Genomic DNA, 21,672 nt, shown 5'->3' with positions numbered 1-21,672 from the left:
TTTTTAGGTCAGTCCAATAGCAAAGAGCTGGTGAGTAGTAGATTTGGATTTGGACCCAGGGCTTTCAGACCCCTGACCCAGTCCATTTAATATCACCAATTCCAGGAGAGTATTCTCTTTTTACCACCTACAGCTGAAGGACGATGCCGCAGGCTAAATGGTACTAAGGTTCCATCCCATTATATGTTTACCTGTTTTATATTAGAGAAACACGCAGGGATGTTCCATTGGAGATAAAGGGAGTCAATATAAAGAATCACAATTAGAAGCAGATTCCCTCTTTTTCCTTCACTGGACAAGGCTATGGAAACCTTGATAACCTAAAATAAAAGGAGAAGATAAAAGAGCAAGAAAAGATTGAAATATATAGAAAAGGGGAAATAAAAGAAGTCAGAGATGAGTGTGAAAGAAGACAAAGGGAAGAGGTAGGTGCATATGTGAAAATGGCAGATGCTACACAGGGGCTGTAGTCTTGGGACACCTACCTCTACCCAGACCATGCCTACCTCTATCATTAAGTACTTTCTTCCCAAATTGCATTTTCATGTGTTTTCTTTGATATTCTACATGAATCCAATGCAGATTATCCCATTTTACAGTAACTCCTAGAGTACATCTATCCTTAAGTATGCAGCATTGGTATTATATGTTTTATATAGCAGCCCCTTAGAGCTAGTTCCTCTTAGTTTGTGAAGATGCTCTTAAATACCATAGGTTAATATTTGAAAATGCAACAAAAACTAGGGTTGAATAAATTCTGACATATTGTAGACTTCGCAAAAACTTCTTTTTCAAATATTTTGTGTTTAGCAAAATGTATTTTCCAACCAGTATAATTTTCTTAAGTCAATGAGTGTTGTCAGAAAATTTAATCTATTTTTTAAATTTATACTTTACTCACCAATTCTATTTAAAGGATATTTTGAAATCCAGGAATTTATTTTAGTTTCTTTTTACAAGTCTCTTTTGTTCTTTAGGAACTCTAAACACATTTTATTATTTTTCTTTACATTTTTATTGGAGTGTAATTGCTTTACAATGTTGTGTTAGTTGCTGCTGTATAAGAAAGTGAATCAGCTATATGTGTACATATGTCCCCATATCCCTCTCTCCTGCTCCTCCCTCCTACACTCCCTATCCCACCCCTCTAGGTGGTCACAAAGCACAGAGCTGATCTCCCTTTTACAGATCTCTTTAAAACCTATCTTGTCCTGAAGTTGCCCTGAATTAAACTCTCACATATTAGAATTCATTTTGAAACTCTGAACTGAAAAAAATTTATTACTATTAAAAAAGGAACCATGCCACTCAACTAAAATAACAGTTCTTTGAATATATAGTTAAATGAAATTCTGGCAATCTAGCTAAAAAAAAGAAATATAACTGGGAACTCTGCTGACCAGGAGTCTGTTCTTGGTCTTTGCTTGACCTAATTTGAGTTTCCTACTTCAGCCAAATATTGAACATTTTTCACTAAACCAAGTATAACAACCCTTTTCACTCCCCTGCCTAGTAAAGAATAAATTGTTAAGTGGATGTCTGCGTGAAACTTTGAGCTGTTCAGATAAAGAATACCCTATAAGAGTTTAAAGTAATGTTTGGTAATGAGGCAGGGAAGCAGGCCCTCTCAAACCCTGCAGGTGGAAGTAGAAACAGGAACAGACCATCTGGAAGACAGTGTTGTTGAATAGCAGAAGACTTACAATTTTGGCTCATAATTCTACTTCTGCGAATGTATCTTAATAAACAATAGGGGACTGGTAAAAGTATGGCACATGGAATACGATGCATTAAAACATTAAAAACGATTTAGTAGACTATACTGTAGTAGAAGAAAATGACATGGAAAAATGCATATGATATATGTTGTTTTAAAAAGTTATCAAACAGTGGGTACTGTATGATCTCAAGTAAGTGTATATAGATATAGATGCTGAAATAGATAAGTAGATCAATAGATCAATAGATAGATGTACGGGGTAGATGTAAATATAGAAATGCATATAGCTCTAGAATATATATATGTATGTATGTATACATATCTATATTTATAGATATATCTAGATATACATCTTTTTTTGTTTTGATTGTTTTTCAAAGAATGATTTCTTTTTTCAAGATTTACAAGAACTGTTATTTATTACCACGAGGTTCAAAGTATATACCTTTATAACTCATTAGTTTTCTCTTTTATACATAGTATCAATAGTGTATGTATGTCAATCTCAATAGATAACTTTATACCTGTATCTAGATAAAATGTTAACAAAGATGGGATTTGGGGTGATTTAACATTTGTGTTTTTTCCTTGTCTGTATTTTTCCTGAATAAACATGTATTTTCTTCAGTAAATATGTTTCCTTCAATAAACAAGTATTACTTTATAACATGGAAAAATTATTTAATTGGATGACACTAGAAGAAAAAATCATATATTAACCAATTAAAAGACTATATCAGGGCTTCCCTGGTGGTACAGTGGTTGAGAATCTGCCTGCTAATGCAGGGGACACGGGTTCGAGCCCTGGTCTGGGAGGATCCCACATGCCGCGGAGCAACTAGGCCCGTGAGCCACAACTACTGAGCCTGCGCGTCTGGAGCCTGTGCTCCGCAACAAGAGAGGCCGCGATAGTGAGAGGGCCTGCGCACCGCGATGAAGAGTGGCCCCCGCTTGCCACAACTAGAGAAAGCCCTCGCACAGAAACGAAGACCCAACACAGCAAAAATAAATAAATTAATTAATAAACTCCTACCCCCAACAACTAAAAAAAAAGACTATATCATACTCAAGGGAAAAAAATGCATATTTTTATGTGTTTACACCTTCTGAGCCCAAATTTATCAATGTAGTCTCATGCCCTTTAGGCTTTGTGGCAGGCAGAGCTGATCTGTGCTGTAGGGCCTGGTGACATGGGAACCAAGTCACAGCCGCCATCCCAGGCCTTGGGTTGAGAACACTTGCACTTACAGCTTTTGAACTCCTAGGACCTCCTGAGGCTACTGACTTTTCACACAAATTTGAGGGCAGTGAGCCTCCCATAATCTGAAACATGATAAAAGGGCATTTAATCGTTGCTTAATGTACTCTAAATTCATCTGGGAAACATCTTCAGATTTTTGAAGCGAAGATGAACCTAATTCCACACTGTACCTTTACACGGCAAGCAAAATGGTAGCTAACCTGTCAACCTAAGTACTGATGGCTGGGGAGTACAGGGAAAATTGTTTGTTTTAGCATCCAATTCCTTCTTGTTTTATCCATCTAAGACTGCCTCCCCAGTTTAATAACAAAGGAGGAAATGTGGTTAGCTCCACAAGGAAATACCACCTTAGAGTCGAGTAGTCCTAGTATAATATCCTCTCTGTAGAACACCAGCTCTTAAGATGAAGGCGTTAAAGAAATAAATATGGAAATGTTATTTTTCAGCTATAGAAGATTGGGATTCAACCCGATGATGACAGAGGCCTAGGTGTTGCACACGTAAAATATAGGAATCATTAGTGAATCCATTTTTGCATTATTATTTAAGCTATGGTATACTCCAGAAAATAGCACATAGAGTAGAAATGAATATATCCTAAAAGATTCAGTGTAAAGGTCTCATGGAAGGAGATTCTTTTTTATTTTTTAAATTTTCTTGAATGTGGTTTGTAGGTTTTCCCCCCTCTTTTATGGGGCCCTCCTTAATTTATTCCTAATGTATCTAGCCACGAGGTAGCACTTCTTCGACACTCAGGAGAAATGCATTTCACTTAAGTCTGAACCCTTTAGTTAATGGTCCTGCAGTTTCTGGACTTTGTAGTCTGTTCTCTGACTCACAAACATGCCTTGCTAGAACTGTAGCCACAATCACAATATTCAGAACAAGGACCATGAATGAAAACAGATGCAGATTGTTAAAAGGTTGAATCTGGGTTTCAATGCGTTTGATACTGAAATTCTGAATTTCCACTTGCCCGTCAATCCCTTTTCAGATGAATGCATCCTATGACAGAATTAGTCTTCTATTTGTATGAAGAAATGTCTCTTTTCCTTCAGAAAAAGTCTGGATGCAGCGAGACTGATTACTACTACCACTATGAAACCTTACACTCGAGATACACGGAGCCCAGACACCTCAAGAATTCAAAGGAGTTAAACTGGAATCTTGCAGTGTCGAGGTAAGGGATACACCTTACAAGTCCCATCTCAATTACATCCATTCTTGCTGAGGTTATAGGTTGGAGATGCAAAGTCAGATGGGAGTGGTGCTGCAGGTATCCTGGAACACCACCAAATTTGGATCTGAGGTGCATAGACTTACCTGAACAAAAAGTTTTGTTCAAACCCACATATATGGTGACTCCAACATAGGCTTTCCAAATGAACTGGACTCAAAAAAATACAATTGTTTCTCCTTTTCTTTCTTTTTTCAAGGTTGGTTTTCTGGTGACAGTAATTTAAGAATAACTATGTTGAACTTCTCTTCAATGGGCTAAAAGAAAGGGCGTGGGTATCATTCAGGTTCATAAATAATGCCTCCTTGAAAAAATATATTGAGCCAATAAACCATGTGCTTGACATAATTCCTAGTTTTTAAGTCACCTTTTTTCTTTCCAAACTAATAAAATGTAGTGTATCTTTTTTGCTCTAATTTTAAAAATTAATTAATTAATTTTTGGCTGCGTTGGGTCTTCGTTGCTGCGTGCGGGCTTTCTCTAGCTGTGGCGAGCGGGGGCTACTCTTCGTTGCAGTGTGCGGGCTTCTCATTGCAGTGGCTTCTCTTGTTGCGGAGCAGGCGCTCTAGGTACTGGGGCTTCAGTAGTTGTGGCTCGCAGGCTTAGCTGCTCTGTGGCATGTGGGATCTTCCCGGACCAGGGCTCAGAACCTGTGTCCCCTGCACTGGCAGGCAGATTCTTAACCATTGTGCCGCCAGGGAAGTCCTTGGTCTAATTTGCTCATGGGAAATGCCATTACATATAACCTTTCACGAACCCAGTGTCAAATGCCTCTTTTCTCTTCATTTCAATATCACAGCTGATTACGTGCTAGCTACAGTGCAGACACAAGCTACTATTACAAAGAGGTGGCAAATACACAAAACAGGTTATTATTCAGCAGAGGCTATTTGGCAATACATAACTTACAATGTAATTTACTTGTTTCCCCCACAAAGTTACATGACTATTGCAAATACCATAAACGATGTTCAATTCAGCCATCAAAGAAGGATTTATTGTATGTTTCCTGCTTCAGCTGAGATCTTATTATAGCTCCCACAGGTAGTCAAAACACAAGAGAATTTTAACTTCCTTCAATAACTGCTCAAACTTGAATGTAGCTAATATGGAAGGAAGTAAGAATGGGCTATAAGTCTATCGTATCCTCTGGGTGTCTGAGAATCTCTGGTTTGTATTTCTAAATTGATATGTAATCATTTTGTCTTTTTTTTTTTTTTTTTTTGCCGGTACGCAGGCCTCTCACTGTTGTGGCCTCTCCCGCTGCAGAGCACAGGCTCCGGACGCGCAGGCTCAGCGGCCATGGCTCACGGGCCCAGCCGCTCCGCGGCACGTGGGATCTTCCCGGACCAGGGCACGAACCTGTGTCCCCTGCATCGTCAGGCGGACTCTCAACCACTGCGCCAGGGAAGCCTCATTTTGTCTTTTAAAAAAAATTAATTTAAAGAGTTTTTTCCTTAAGAAAGAAAATCAACTAGCTTGTTAAATTTTACATAGTACATTGGACTATATCATCAAGGCCAGATTTCCTCAGCCACATTTTAGGCCCTTTCCTCAGCAATATACACTTGCTTCTTAAAAAATAATAAATAATAAAAATCATTTTCCCAAGCACCTCAGTCTAAAGTTACAGCTGTATCTGGTTACTCTTTGGATGGGAAATAGGCCGGTTGCTTTTCTTCTTGGTCCTCCAAGCCTTGCTCCTGAATCCTTTCCACACACATTACTCTTATTTCAAAGAGAAACCCCACTGGGAGGGTGGAAGACCTGACTGTCAGAGAAGGAAGTTATGCTAATTTCCCACCCCAAAGACACCACTGAGCACTTCAAATACTTGCAGCTTAGGAGGGAAAAAAGGCTTCATTCTAGATCAGTTCAAAGTTAGGTGATCACAACTGCAAGTTTTCAGGCTATGCCATCTCCTCCCCCACCTCTCACCAGTGCCTTCCTCAGCCCAAGAAACAGCGTTGCAGCCTGAGGAACAGAGCCAGGCAGAATGGGATGCAGTGTCCCCATGAGAGCCGGGCCCTGTGCTAATTGAAGACATGGACGGCTGTGTTGTTTCTGGCTGCACCACAGCCAGAACTTTATATTTGGAGGAACAAATAGCTCCCAAGTGTTCGGGCCACAACTTGTCTGTGTAGCTTCTCTGACGTTCAGGAGTACTTTGCCTCTCAAATATGAAAGATTCCAGAAAAGGGGAGCAGGGAGCTCTGGGAAAGGAAAGAATTTTTTAAAAATGTTTACTCATTTACCTTTGTTAGTTGAGGAGTTTCTAAAGGAGATATTGTTCAAGAAGAAATGGTACATATTAAAAGAAATCTTTCAAGAAGAAATACAGTCCAATGCAAGCATTCATGTAACAGGTATTTTATATATGTCATATGGTGCAATTATTCTTAACCTTTTCCCTAGCCTCTTTGAAAATCTGATGAACAATATGAATTATTTCCCTAGGAAAAAGCATACACATATGGAAGTACAGAGCCTTTGTCACAAAGTCCCTGAAGTGAAGGCAGGAGTGATATTACCAAAACAGTGATGGAGAAAACCCTGCCCTCCATCCCCCAGTAAAGATCAGCAATTAGACAGCTCTCCATGAATAAGAACAACTCTGGAGAGCTCTCGAATCCACTTAAGAATCTTCAGCAACACAGTGGAACAAAAATCTGAGAATAACCTCATGAGAAGAGAAGGAAGAAAGCTTCATTTTGCCTGCATTATCCCATTCCTCAAGCCAGCACTGCTCAGGGTCAAGAGAGAACTTCCCAGCTAGAAAGAGCTCCCCTAGCCAGGAAAGGAAGAGTGGATGGAGTGAGCAACCAGCTTCCCCAGCCTTTGGGGAACCATATGAAGGTCCCATTACAGTTTCACCCCACCGAGAGACTGGTAAAGCTGACACACAGAGAGACAGAAACAAGGAAGAAAAGCAGGAGTTACCAATAACAATCATGGTTTGTAGTGACTTGTGACTTGCTCTGCAGACAAATCCAGAAGATTTTGCCACTGAAGAAACGTGTTAACACCAGTACATTTGCCAGAGACCCCCTGGGGATTTCACCAGCTTTTGCCCCACAGGTATTTGTATTTACTGACACCAGCCACCTGAATCCTTCCCTGCTACCTCCTTCTTCACCCATGCCAGACCCCAGGAACTGTACTGGTGGCCAGCCCAGGCCTCTGTGGCTACATGAGTGCTAGATGCCAGCCTAGACCCCCACAGCTGACATCCACTTCCTAGTGTGTACTTGACATAGCCCCTCCAGGTGTGCATTTGCACGCCACTAGCCTGATACCTGTCACCAGTGTCCACTGCAGTGTGCACACCCAGGGGCAGACAATACAGCCACTGAAGAGTATGCTGACAGCCAAGGTCCCCATAACTGCCTGTGAGCTTGGATCAGGCCTTGTCTTCTGTCACTGTCTTGCACCACTGCACCACACTACCTGCAATTAAGGCCTCCAGCTGTGCACCTGCATACTCCTGGCCTGACCCCCATTACTGGCCTCCCCTGCAGTGCACACACAGAGGGAGACGATGCAGTCACAGGAGAGCACACCAACAGCCAGGGCCCCCACAGCTGCCTGTGAGCCCACAACTGGCCCAGCTTGCTGCCTACCCTGGCCCCCACCACTGTGTATGTGTCTGCAGCTGATCCAAGCTACCACACAGGCACCTGCAGCAGGCCCCATAGCCCAGTGTATGTACACTACTGGCTCTAGCCACCATCATTGTCTGGCCTGGTCACTAGTTGCTGGACCTAGAGGCATAACTGAGGACCCCAACAGCCCTTACAGCCACTGTAGACCTCCACAGTGCTCCCAAGGACCACACAGTTGTTGATGTCGTGGACCTCAGCAGCATGAGCCAAGGAGACATCATGCACCCCTGGACCCAGCGCCACCACATGTCCCCACACTTGGTACCTTCCTCCACTAGAACCAGAGTCACAGCACATTCCAGCATGTCCCAAACCACAGGTGAAAGTCTTTCCTTGCTGAGATCAGTCCATGAAGCCCAGAAGAGATGACTAGTTATTTAAATGTAGAGACATCTATGCAAGGCTACAAGGGATCATGAAGAATCAGGGAATCACGACTCTCCTGAAGGAATACAGTAAGCCATCAGTAACGATCCCCAAAGAAATGGAGATGCAGGAATTGCCCAACAAAGCGTTCAAAATAATTGTTCTAAAGATGCTCAGAGAACTACAAAGAACACAGATAAATAATTTAACAATATTAGGAACACAACAGAAAAACAAAATGAGAAGTTCAACAGAAAGAAAACATAAAAATGAACCAAACAAATTTTGGAGCTGAAGAATACAGAGTGAACTGAAGAATTCAATAGAGAAATACATAACAAAGAAACCTCCAGAATGCTAAGAGCAAATTTCTCAGCACAGACCTTACAGACCAGGAGAGAATGAAATGATATATCCGAAGTACTAAAAGAAACAAACTGCCAATCAAGAATAATTTACCCAGAAAAACTGCCCTTCAGAAGTGAAGGTGAGACAGTTTCCCTAACAAACAAAAGCTGAGGGTGTTCTTCACTACTATACCTACTTTACAAGATATGCTGAAAGGAATTCCTCAAGCTGAAATGAAAGGATGATAATTAGTATCGTGAAACATATGAAAATATATACCACACTGGTTAAATTTGGCATATAGTCACATTCAGAATACTCTAATACTGTAATATAGTGGTATGTTAACTACCTAACCTTAGTATAAAAGTTAAAGGACAAAAGTATTTTTTAAAAGCTATAGCTACAATAATTTCTTAATGGATACACAAAATAAAAAGATGTAAATTTTGACATCAAAAATATAAAAGGGGGAGTAAAAGGTAGAGTTTTTGTAGGTAATCGAAGTTAAATTGTTATCAATGTAAAGTAGATTGTTGTATGTATAAGATGCTTTATGTAAGCCTCATGATAGCCACAAAGCAAAATCCCACAGCAGATTCACAAAAGATAAAGAGAGGGGCGAGTTCCCTGGTGGCCTAGTGGTTAGTATTCTTGGCTTTCACTGCCGTGGCCTGGGTTAAATCCCTGGTCAGGGAACTGAGATCCTGCAAACCACACGGTGCAGCCAAAAAAAAAAAAAGAGAAGGGAATCAAAGCATACCCACTATGGAAAATGACTAATTTACAACAGAAGACAGCAAGAGAGAGGAAGAAAGGAACAAGGGAACTACAAAACAGCCAGAAAACAATTCATAAGGTAGTGTTAGTAAAGCCTTACTTACAATAATTAATCTAAATGCCAATGGGTTGAACTCTCCAATCAAAAGACATGGAGTGGCTGGATGTATTAAAAAAAAATAAGACCTGACTATATGCTGCCTACAAGAGGTTCACTTCAGCTTTAAGGACACAGGAAGGCTCAAAGTGAAGGGATGAAAAAATATATTCCATGCAAGATAGAAACCAAAAGAGAAAGGGTAGCTATACTTGTATCAGACAAAATAGACTTTAAGCCAAAAATGGTAACAAGAGACAAATAAGGTCATTATATAATGATAAAGCAGTTGATTCATCAAAAAGATATAACAGTTATAAATATATATGCACCCAACACTGAGGCACTTATAGTAAGCAAATACTAACAGATGTAAAGGGAGAAATAGACAATACAGTAAGTCCCCCACATACGAACCTTCAAGTTGCGAACTTTCAAAGATTCGAACGTGCTTTTGCATACCCAATCACGTTAGTTCACGTGTCTGGCATATATTGTCACGTGTGTGCATCCTCTAGAAGTGGTTGCGCAGGAAATGGCAAGGGGATTTTCTTTATTTGAGGAGGCACTGTTAGCTTTTGAGGCACAGGACCCGAATGCAGAATGGTACACAAAGGGTGCAGCAGCAATTCAGAATGCAATCTAGTGTTACCATGTTATCTATGATGAGACAAGAAGGGCTACTACCCAGACATCACTGGATCCTTTTTTTAAGAGGGTAGATAGAATTGAATCCAGCAAGGAGCCAGAACCTGTGCCATCAACGTCAGGTGTGAGTGAAATTGCAGCTTGCCCTCCGTCTTCTATCGCTGACGATCCTTCGGCTCTACTATCTCCCACCTCCTTTCCCACTTCCAGTCAGTAACTCTTCTTGCCTGCTCACTCGATGCCAGCCCCTGTATGCCAGCTGTTGTATTGTACTACTGCACTTTTCAAGGTACTGTACTGTAAGTTAAAAAATGTTTTATCTTTTGTTTTTTATGTACTACTTGTGTGAAAAGTATTATAAACCTATTACAGTACAGTACTATATAGCTGATTGTGTTAGTTGGGTACCTAGGCTAACTCTGACTTACAAACAAATTGGACTTAAGAACGCATGCTCAGAACCAAACTCGTTTGTTTGTAGGGGACTTACTGTACAATACTAGACTTCAAAACCCTATTTTCAACAATAGGTCATCCAGACATAAAATTAACAAGGAAACGTGGGATTTGGCACATACTTCAAACCAAATGGGCCTAACAGACATATAGAAGAGATTCCATCCAACAGCAAAAGAATATATATTATTCTCAAGTGCACAGAAAGCATTCTCCAGGACAGATCATATGAAAGGTCATGAAACAAGTCTTAGCAAATGTAAGAAGACTGAAATCGAACCAAGTATCTTTTCTAACCACAATGGTATGAAACTAGAAATCAGTAACAGGAGGAAAGCTGGAAATTTCACAAATAGCGGAAATTAAACAACACACTTCAGAACAACCAATGGGTCACAGAATTAATCAAAAGGGAAAAAATTATCTTGAAACAAATGAAAATGGAAACACAACAATATAAAAGCCCCGGGATGCTGCAAAAACAGTTCTAAGAGGGAAGTGTATAGTGATAAACACCTACACTAAGAAAAAAGATTTCAAATAACCAGCTTTATACCTAAAGAAACTAGAAAAAGAACAAACTAAGCCCAAAATTAGGAGAAGAAAGGAAATAACAAAGATCAGAGCAGAAATACATGAAATAGAGTCCAGAAAAACACTAGAAAAGATTAATGTAAATAAGAGCTATTTTATTGAAAGATAAACAAAATAGACAAACCTTTAGCTAGACTAAGAAAAAAGAGAGAAGACTCAAATAAGAAATTACTGTGAACAATTATATGCCAACAAATTGACTAATCTAGAAGAAATGGATACATTTTTAGAAACATACATCTACCAAGACTGAATTGTAAAAAAAAATAGAAAATCTAAACAGACCCATAATCGCTAAGAAGATTGAACCAGTAGTCATACACCTCCCAATAAAGAAAAGCCTAGGACCAGATGGTTTCACTGCGAATTCTACCAAACATTTAAAGAAGGCTTAAGACCAAGCTTTCTCTCAAATTCTTCTAAAACACTGAAGAGGATGGGAGACTCCTAAACTCATTTTACAAGTCCAGCATTACTCTGACACCAAAGTCAGATAAGGATACTATAATAAAACTACAGACCATATCCCCAATGAACGTAGATGCAAAAATCCTCAACAAAATACTAGCAAACCGAATTGAACACCACATTAAAAGGATCATATACCATGATCAAGCAGGATTTATCCCTTGGATGCAAGGATGTTTCACATATGAAAGTCAATAAATGTGATACACGTTAATAGAATAAAAGATAAGGGCTTCCCTGGTGGCGCAGTGGTTGGGAGTCCGCCTGCCGATGCAGGGGACATGGGTTCGTGTCCCGGTCTGGGAAGATCCCACATGCCGCGGCAGCGGCTGGGCCCGTGAGCCATGGCCGCTGAGCCTGCGCGTCCGGAGCCTGTGCTCCACAACGGGAGAGGCCACAGCAGTGAGAGGCCCGCGTATCGCAAAAAAAAAAAAAAAAAAAAAAAAAAAAAAAAAAAAAAGATAAAAATCATATGATCATCTCAATAGATGCAGAAAAAGAATTTGACAAAATACTATAATCCTTTCACAATAAAAATGCTCAACGAATTGGGTACAGAAGGAAAATACCTCAACATAGTAAAGGCCATATGTAGCAAGCACACAGCTAACAGCAGACTCAGTGGTGAAAGGTTGAAAGCTTTTTCTCTAAGATCAAGAACAAGACAAGGATGCCCACTCTTGCAATAAATTTGACATAGATAGTACTGGAAGTGTTAGCCAGAGTAATCAGGCAAGAAAAAAAAGTAAAAAAAAAAAAAAATCCAAATTGGAAAGAAAAAAATTAAAATTGTCTCTGTTTGCGGATGTAGAAAGTCCCAAAGACTCTACCAAAAAACTTCCAGAATTAATCAATGGATTCAGTACAATTGCAGGATACAAAATCAACACACAGAAATCAGCTGCATTTCTATTCACTAACAATGAAAAACAAAGAAAACAATATCATTCACAATAGAATCAAAACCAATAAAATACTTAGGAATAAATTTAACCAAGAAGGTGAAAGATCTGTACACTGAAAACCATAAGACACTGATGAAATTAAAGAAAATGCAAATAAATGGAAAGATATCCTGTGTTTATGCATTGGAAGAATTAAAATTAACTTGTTCATAATACCCACGGTCATCTATAGATTCAATGCAATCCTTATTAAACTTCCAGTGGCATTTTTCACAGAAATAGAAAAACAATCCTAAAATTTGAATGGAACTACAAAAGATGTCAAATAGCTAAAGCACCAATTAAAAGAAGAACAAAGCTGGAGGCATCACACTTCCTGATTTCAAACTATACTACAAAGCTATTATAATCAAAACAGTATGTACTGACATAAATTCCAGTGGAACAGAAGAGCACAAAAATAAACCTATGTGTATATGGTCAGCTAATATTTGACAAGGGAGCCAAAAACACTCAATGAGGAAAAAATAGTCTCTTCAATAATGGTGCTGGGAAGACTTCATAACCACACACAGAATGGAACTGGACCCCTATCTTATGCCATTCACAAATACAGGAGACCTGAAACCATAAAAGGTCTGGAAGAAAACAAGGAGAAAACTCCTTGACATTGATCTTTGCAATGATTTTTTGGATATGATGCCTAAAGCACAATCGACAAAAATAAAAATTAATAAGTGGGACTATATCAAGCTAAAAAGCTTCTGGGGCTTCCCTGGTGGTGCAGTGGTTGAGAGTCTGTCTGCCGACGCAGGGGACACGGGTTTGTGCCCCGATCCGGGAAGATCCCACATGCTGCGGAGCGGCTAGGCCCGTGAGCCATGGCCGCTGAGCCTGCGCGTCCAGAGCCTGTGCTCCGCAACGGGAGAGGCCACAACAGTGAGAGGCCCGTGTACTGCAAAAAAAAAAAAAAAAAAAAAAAGCTTCTGCACAGCAAAAGAGACAGTCAACAAAATGAAAAAGCAATCTACAGAATGGGAGAAAATATTTGCAAATCTTATATCTGATATATGATTAATATCCAAAATATATAAAGAACTCATACAACTCAACAGCAAAAAAAAAAAAAAAAAAAAATCTAAAACAAAAACCCCTCCACACAATCCAATTAAAAATGAGCTAAGAAAATGACATTTTTCTAAAGAAGACAAATGGCCAACAGGTGCATGAAAAAGTGCTCTACACTACTAATCATCAGGGAAATGCAAATCAAAATGACAATGACATATTACCTCATACCTGTTAGAAGGGCTATTGTCAAAAAGATGAGGAAAGGGAAACAAGTGTAGGTGAGGATGTAGAGAAAAGGGAACCTTTGTGCACTGTTGTTGGGAATAGATATGGGTAGAGCCACTATGGAACAGTATGAAGGTATCTTAAAAATTAAAAATAGAACTACTGTATGATGAAGCAATCCCACTTCTGGGTATATATCCAAAGGAAATGAAAACAGGATCTGGAAGCGATATCTGCACTCCCATGTTCACTGCAGCATATTCACAATAGCCAAGATAGGGAAACAACTAAGTGTCCATCAACAGATAAATAGATAAGATGTGGTGTATATGTACAATGGAATATTATTCAGCCATGAGAAAGAAGAAAGTTCTGCCATTTGTGACAACATGGATGAAGCTTGAGGGCATTATGCTAAGTAAAACACGTCAGACAAAGAAACACAAATACTTTACATCACTTACATGTGGAATCTAAAAAAGCCAGTCATAGACCCAGAGATTAGAGTAGTGATTATCAGGCAATGGTGGGGGTGGGGGAAATGGGAGATGTTGATCAAATGGTACAAACTTCCAGTTATAAGATGAATAAATTCTGGGGATCAAATGATTATAGTTAATAATGCTGTATTACATACTTGAAAGTTGCTAAGAGAGTAGATCTTAAATGTTCTCGCCACAAAAAGGAAGTAGTAATTATGTGACATGATGGAGGTGTTAGCTAATGCTCTGGTGGTAATCATTTTGCAATATATATATTTGCAATATATAAGTGTATCAAACCAATACTTTGTACACCTTAAACTTACATGTTATATGTCAACTATACCTCAATAAAGCTGGGGGAAAAAAGACTTTATTAAATTAAAAAAACATTTTAGGGGAAACCTTCCCTTATGTACTCTTTTATAACTGCCTTGACAAATTTGAGATGGTTATACTTTTTTCAATTTAAGTTTTTCATAATTGTATTAGAAAGCAATAACTGCTTTTGTACCCTTTCTTTTTTTTTTTTTTTTTTTTTTTGGTACCCTTTCTGATAGCCCACTTGAGGATGACTTTTGCGTTGTTTTTTTTTTGCGGTACGCGGGCCTCTCACCCCCGCGGCCTCTCTCGCTGCGGAACACAGGCCCCCGACGCGCAGGCTCAGCAGCCATGGCTCACTGGCCCAGCCGCTCCGCGGCACGCGGGATCCTCCCGGACCGAGGCACGAACCCGCGTCCCCTGCATCGGCAGGCGGACTCCCAACCATTGCGCCACCAGGGGAAGCCCCTTTTGCGTTATTTTTCACAATAGACTTTTCATGTCCTTTGAATTCTTTTAGCTGGAGTAGGAAATGCAAACAATCAACAAATGCATTTAGCCCTTCAAAGTTGGAGTCCAGCTGAGTAGTTACAATATCAATTACATCATGGAACAATTCCCTTTTACCTAAAAAACTGCTAAAACTCAGAGGGTGGCAGTATTATTTCTCAACATAGGACCAACTGGAAAAGAAAATGTAGACCCCTTTTAAATATCTCTGAATGTTGGCAAACCCGGGGAATTTTTTGATATGAGAAAAATATGCATTTGCTTTTAAGGCAACATATTGCCTATTATGTATTAATCAACTGACTTCAACAAAGACTATCTTATCTGTTGCTAAAAATCGACCAACAGCCACTAGAGTGCTATCTTTGCCAGTGCCAAAAAGATTTCCAAATCTTTTCAGCTAAAAAGCCAGCAAAGATCAAAAAGAGGTTTCACATGAGCTCTCTACGTGCCAATGAGATACAAGTGCCATTTTTAGCACATTATAATAATCCTGTTGTACAGCATTCTTTTCCAATGACCTGTAAAAATTATATATTTGAGAGAGGTACTTATTTTCAGCATAAGAAAGTATGAATTAGGAAAGGTACATTTAATAAGTTCAATGATCTATTGCTACAAGTTAATACACTTTTTTTCCATTCTATGGAGTTACAAATTCCTGGCCAATTAGCCATAATAGAGATGAAACTTGACTGCTACAGTGCAACTTGACAAAATGATTTATTACTCCTTAGTCACTGGAATAAATATGTGCTAACATTTACAGCTTTTCACTTATTTTGTTATGAACGCCTTCCACCAAATCAAAATATATGCACTAGCATAATATTGTAGCCAGAGAAAGGAAGAGAGAGAGAAAGGAAAGAAGGAAGGAAGGAAAGAAGGGAGGGAAGGAGGGAGGGAGGGAGGGAGGGACGGAAGCCCAGCCCACGTTGAATTCTAGTTAAGTGCAATTTATTTTATTTGCTAATGATATCACACTAATTTTCTAATGCATTCACATATCGATAATCACAGAAGAAGGGAGCCCCCATTAGGAATATCTCTCCAAGATGAAGCTGTGAGTAGGGCAGGTCACCACAGACTAGTTAAACTGTATTTTTAGTTTTATCATTCTGCCCCTAGTATCTGGCACATAGGAGGTAAAGAACATTTGTTGAACCGCTGCTAGGATATGACATAATACATTGTTTCTTTTAATTTTAGAATTATGTGGCATTGAGAAGGAAAATGGAGAGAGATGAAATAATAGTTGCTGAGGTTTGGGATTCTGGAAAGATATATAATGCTCCAAGGAGGAGTAGAATTAAAGCTGGAAATTTGTTTCTTTAATTTCCCGACTCAAGCATTACTTTTAAAATGAAAACTCTTATCAAATTAATCTTTGAAAAATCAATTAAAACAGCTAAAACAGAAAACGAGAGACTCTCAGAAACCCGTTGTCCACAATAACCATTATTGACAATACTGCACATTTGAAAAGTGCCACAGTATTCTTTCTCTTTTCTGATTCTCTTTAGAACTTAAGCTATTTAGAATTACACGAAGGGCTCTATTAATTTCAAGATTGAAAAGGTAAGGAAACAAACCCCTCTAATAAACTTCTCCCTCAGAAAATATGCTGTGAGGAGGAAAAGGCTGACGGCTAGACAAATGTTACAGAATCCGCTGGTAAAGATGCCTTTGCTTCACGTTGGGAGCAAGTAGTTATGTCAGAGCATGTGGTGAGCACCTCTACCTGGGTGTTCTGCCCAAGAACACAGGTACTCTCACGGTGTCCTCCTTCTCACACGCAGAGAGAGTTAAACTCATTATTTTAACAGGGTTCACCCTGTGTACACTTTTTTAGGAATCTCTACCTCAATGGTACAATGAGGTTAATACATGAAGCAAAGCAAAATTCCTATGATAGGTTTACATAGGGTGGCCTGAGGGATTCATAAGCTGTTCTTGAAACATCACATCTATCTTCCAACTGTCACAGGCTATACAGAATCAATATGCAGCCTGCTTTTCTAGAAGTCTGAATGGCTTAGGGCTGAAGAGAATATAGTTGGGTTGTGTGGTCTATCTTTCAGACGGGAGTCATGGTATTGGTCAACTTGCCAGCAACCCTTGGACTTGGGCTTGGATATGACAGGAATAGCAGAACTCACTAGAGAGGTCATCAGCTGCTTCCTCTAATCACTTTCTGGGTGCCGTGACCTCCAGTAGCAGAGGCATTTATTCTTCAAGGGTGTTTGGCTGCCTTGGAAGCCTATGAACCTGGTCGGTCCTCACTGTGTGATCAGCTGCCAAGGGAATTAATTGCCAGTGCAATGTTGAGAATAGATGTGAAGTTATACCGATAGGATAACATTTCAAGGTCTGCTAATCCTTGTGTCTAGTGACATGAGAAGACCATCAAACCTGCTTGAGTATGGGAGGTATTTCTGCAAAGGGATAAGATTACAATTAAGTGTCTCAAAGCTCCTGCCTCTTTTATGAAGTATAGACTCTAGCTAGAAGTCACCAGAATAAAAGGATCATTTCTCTATTTCAGAACAGTGACCTGAGCAGTCACTCTGTAATTTCTCTGGTGGTCCTTCTTCTTTGCCCTTGGCATTTCGCTTAATTTCCAAATTAAAAAAATCATTTTCCTATAACATGTAACACCTTTTTGATCTCCCACCAATGTTCCCATCCTTATGCCTATTTATCGATATATAAGAAGCTCAGATCCCTCATCTTTTCCCCCAAATACTCCAGACATGTGAATCGCCTCATTAGGAGAAATCACAGAAACCACTTCTTTGTATCACCAATGAGCTACGTCCATTCCAGGTGCTAGAAACCCCAACCTACCTGTAACTAATAATGCCCTCCTCCTCCACAAGAACAAAGGGAAAAATAACCACTTGTTCCCATCATGAAGCAATGGGTATCATCAGCAATGGAGTTGTATAGTATCTGTCTAGCCATCAGTCTTTTCCACCTCACAGCATATTTTCTGAGGGCTGTGCAGGGTTGGGGGGATGACTAAACTGAAAGGTGAAATGAACATGGACCCTGACCTTAAGGCATTCCCAGACTTGAAGAAGACACAGACACGTAACAAATACACTGTGATTCAGTAAGTACTATAATAAAGCTACCTAAAAGGTTCAAAAGAAACAGAGGATGATGTGCTAAGAAAAAGGGAGGTGATGATTTGCCAGCCAGAATATAAAAGAACATTCTATTTCCAGAGGTAGGAAACAACATGAGGAAAAGTACAGAGGCTTCCAATGAGCAACTGTTGAAACTGTTCTGGATGTTGCAATGATATCTGAAAATACAAGCTTTACCTCTGTTGTATGTAGTATATAAAAATCAGTATAAAGTAATACAGTACAGAGCAGTCTTTAAAAAAAAACCTTTCACATTTAAGACAACATAACGACTTTCAAACCAGAGCTAGAATATAGACTGACATGAAGATGCCCCATTCTCACGAATGTAAATTATGTTATACTATTCCTAAAAACATGATGGAACTCTGAGAAGGCAATTTTATAAGCAAAACCAAATAGCCGAATAATATCAGAAAAACAATCACCATTAACTGAATGCCTGCCTATGTGGCAGGCCCCAATCTCATTGATTTATATACATAATCTCCTTTACTTTAATTCTCACAATAGTCCTTGAGGTAGGTATTATCCCTATTCTACACTTAGGGAAACAAACTCAGAAGAGTCAAGCAAATCAGCCCTAAGTGACAGAGTTGGATTCAAATCCCAGATTAATTTGATGACATGGCATCATACCTCACATCCACCCCCGAAATCCTACCAAGAACCAGTGAAAGCTCATTATGATTAAGACTTTATGACTATGTAACTACAAGCATATATGCAGCAGCACTGCACAGCACAAAGAGCACTATACCAAGAATCGTGAAGATAGTATTCTAATCCCATAGTTTTTTTCTAAGTAACTTGGTTTAATTACTTAACCCTTGAGTAAGGTGAAGTAGACAATTTCTAAGGCTCTATCCAGCTGTAAAACACTAAAACGCTCCTTTATTACAATCACTGCTGCATAATGGGCTTTTCATTTAAGTATTAGCCATTATCTTAAAAATAAGGTCATCTTTCAAAAACGCAGAATCATTTAATCAGTCATGTTTACAGAGCTCCATACACTAAGTCTAATGCTAGGCCAAGTGTTGAATATTCCAAAGTGGGATCTCACTTCAACAGCTGGGTTAGCTTTGGGACTTCCCTGGTGGCACAGTGGTTAAGAATCCGCCTGCCAATGCAGGGGACACAGTTTCAAGCCCTGGTCCAGGAAGATCCCACATGACGTGGAGCGACTAAGCCCGTGTGCCACAACTACTGAGCCTGCACTCTAGAGCGTGTGTGCCTAGAACCTGTGGCTCCACAACAGAGGAAGCCACCGCAAAGAGAAGCCTGCGTACCACAATGAAGAGCTGCCCCCACTCGCCACAATTAGAGAAAGCCCGCACACAGCAATGAAGACCCAACGCAGCCCTCCCCCAAAAAAACAGCTGGGTTAGCTTCTCACTGTTATTTACCCAGGGAATGTTTTTCAGTGTTTTGGGAAAGAGCACAATACAGTAGTAGTAATGGGCTAGAAATCCAACAGCTGTAGATTTTAATCTCAATGCTGTCACTCTGGGGCAAGGGTGACACTAATAATTCTGTGACACTGGGGCAAGGGATTTAAGGCTGTAAAACAGTTTCCCATTCACTTATGAAAATTGAAAAAAATAATCCTTACTAAGTAATTTGGTTTAAGAGATTAAATAAGGGACATGAAAATGCCTAGTATCAAGAGTGGCACAATATAAGCACTGAGTAAGGGTTATTCTTCTGTTCCTTGAGCTGCAGTTAAATTAGTGCAAAGCAGCTTTAAACACTACTGGATTAAAAAAAAAGCCCACATTCATATCTGAAAGACAAAGTACTGATAAAAGTACAGTTCTGGGCCAGATTTAAATCTTGACCCTGCTACTTCCTTGCAGTGTGAGTCTGAACAGCTTACTTACTTTCCCTGAGTTTCTGTTTCCACATTGGTAATGAGGATAACCATCAAACACAGTTATTGTGAGAACGAAACGAGCAACAGAGAATTAAATTAGATAAAACTTACCTTATACCAGTGTCTAGTACATAATGAATTCTCAATAAACACTAGTTCTCATTATTACTCTAGCCAACATTTTCAGTTTGGACAAACCCCCTATTAACAGTCAAGGTCTTCAAAAAGAGTCATGTACCAAAATGTTCATTGCAGCTCTATTTACAATAGCCTGGAGATGGAAACAAGCTAAGTGTCCCTCATCGAATGAATGGATGAAGAAGATGTGGCACATATATACAATGGAATATTACTCAGCCATAAAAAGAAACAAAATTGAGCTATTTGTAATGAGGTGGATAGACCTAGAGTCTGTCATACAGAGTGAAGTAAGTCAGAAAGGGAAAGACAAATACCGTATACTAACACATATATATGGAATTTAAGGAAAAAAATGTCATGAAGAACCTAGGGGTAAGACAGGAATAAAGACACAGACCTACTAGAGAATGGACTTGAGGATATGGGGAGGGGGAAGGGTAAGCTGTGACAAAGCGAGAGAGAGGCATGCACATACACTACGAAACGTAAAATAGATAGCTAGCGGGAAGCAGCCGCATAGCACAGGGAGATCAGCTCGGTGCTTTGTGACCACCTAGAGGGGTGGGATAGGGAGAGTGGGAGGGAGGGAGACGCAAGAGGGAAGAGATATGGGAACATATGTATACGTATAACTGATTCACTTTGTTATAAGCAGAAACTAACACACCACTGTAAAGCAATTATACTCCAATAAAGATGTAAAAAAAAAAAAAGTCAAGGTCAAATTTTCTCTTCATTGCCGCCTCAAGTTCTGCCAGCTGGGCCTTGCTTCATGCTGCATACAAGGATCCTTGTACGTTTTGGCTGAAGGTAAGAACTAGGAATGAACTGAAGCTCAGCTTCAGCCTGGGAACTTGTACATTATCTGCTCCTCAACTTCAGCCTTTGCAAGGTTTAACAGTTGAATGCCTACTTCAGATTGCTTTCTGGCACCCACAGCTTGTGTATAATCAATGACTATGTGATTACATAGGTTATGGTCATACCTAATTAGTATGGCATCTTGATTTATAATTAATCATTGAATGTTCACTTTCAGATAAACATTTTAGATGTAACTTGGGAGTGAAAATCTCCCTATGTGCTCTACATGTTGAATTCTATCCACCAGTTTAAGTGTGAATGTGCCTTTAGAATGCAAGTATTTCTTACATGATGCTTGCTGTAAAGATTCTCCTTCTACTGCAGGGAAGATGCTGAAATTGGTGTGCATACATGCAACTAAAAATGATATGCAACTTGAAATTCAGAAGCAATATTTTTATGTTGAGAGCCAGTCACATCACTCCAGTGCCAGATTTCTAGAACCAACATTTACTGACAATTGTTTTCTCAAGCAAATGTGTGATGCA

The 21,672-nt window shown here is 39.5% G+C and overlaps 1 protein-coding gene across 1 annotated transcript; it reads right to left on the bottom strand.

The window, feature by feature from the left end:
• Window positions 1-3,772: 3,772 nt before the first annotated feature.
• Window positions 3,773-8,177, bottom strand: CUZD1 (CUB and zona pellucida like domains 1). Its single transcript, XM_032636623.1, is given in 7 exon segments — window positions 3,773-3,823; window positions 3,825-3,921; window positions 3,923-4,153; window positions 4,155-4,241; window positions 4,243-4,406; window positions 7,343-7,530; window positions 8,015-8,177. Coding segments are annotated over 7 exon segments (981 nt in total).
• Between the last annotated feature and the right edge of the window lie 13,495 nt (window positions 8,178-21,672).

The sequence above is a fragment of the Phocoena sinus genome, chromosome 7 (assembly GCF_008692025.1).
Source record: "Phocoena sinus isolate mPhoSin1 chromosome 7, mPhoSin1.pri, whole genome shotgun sequence".
In the NCBI taxonomy this organism is placed as follows: Eukaryota; Metazoa; Chordata; class Mammalia; order Artiodactyla; family Phocoenidae; genus Phocoena; species Phocoena sinus.
The sequence above is the reverse complement of the archived record's forward strand: the minus strand, read 5'-3'. Positions and strand labels throughout refer to the sequence as shown.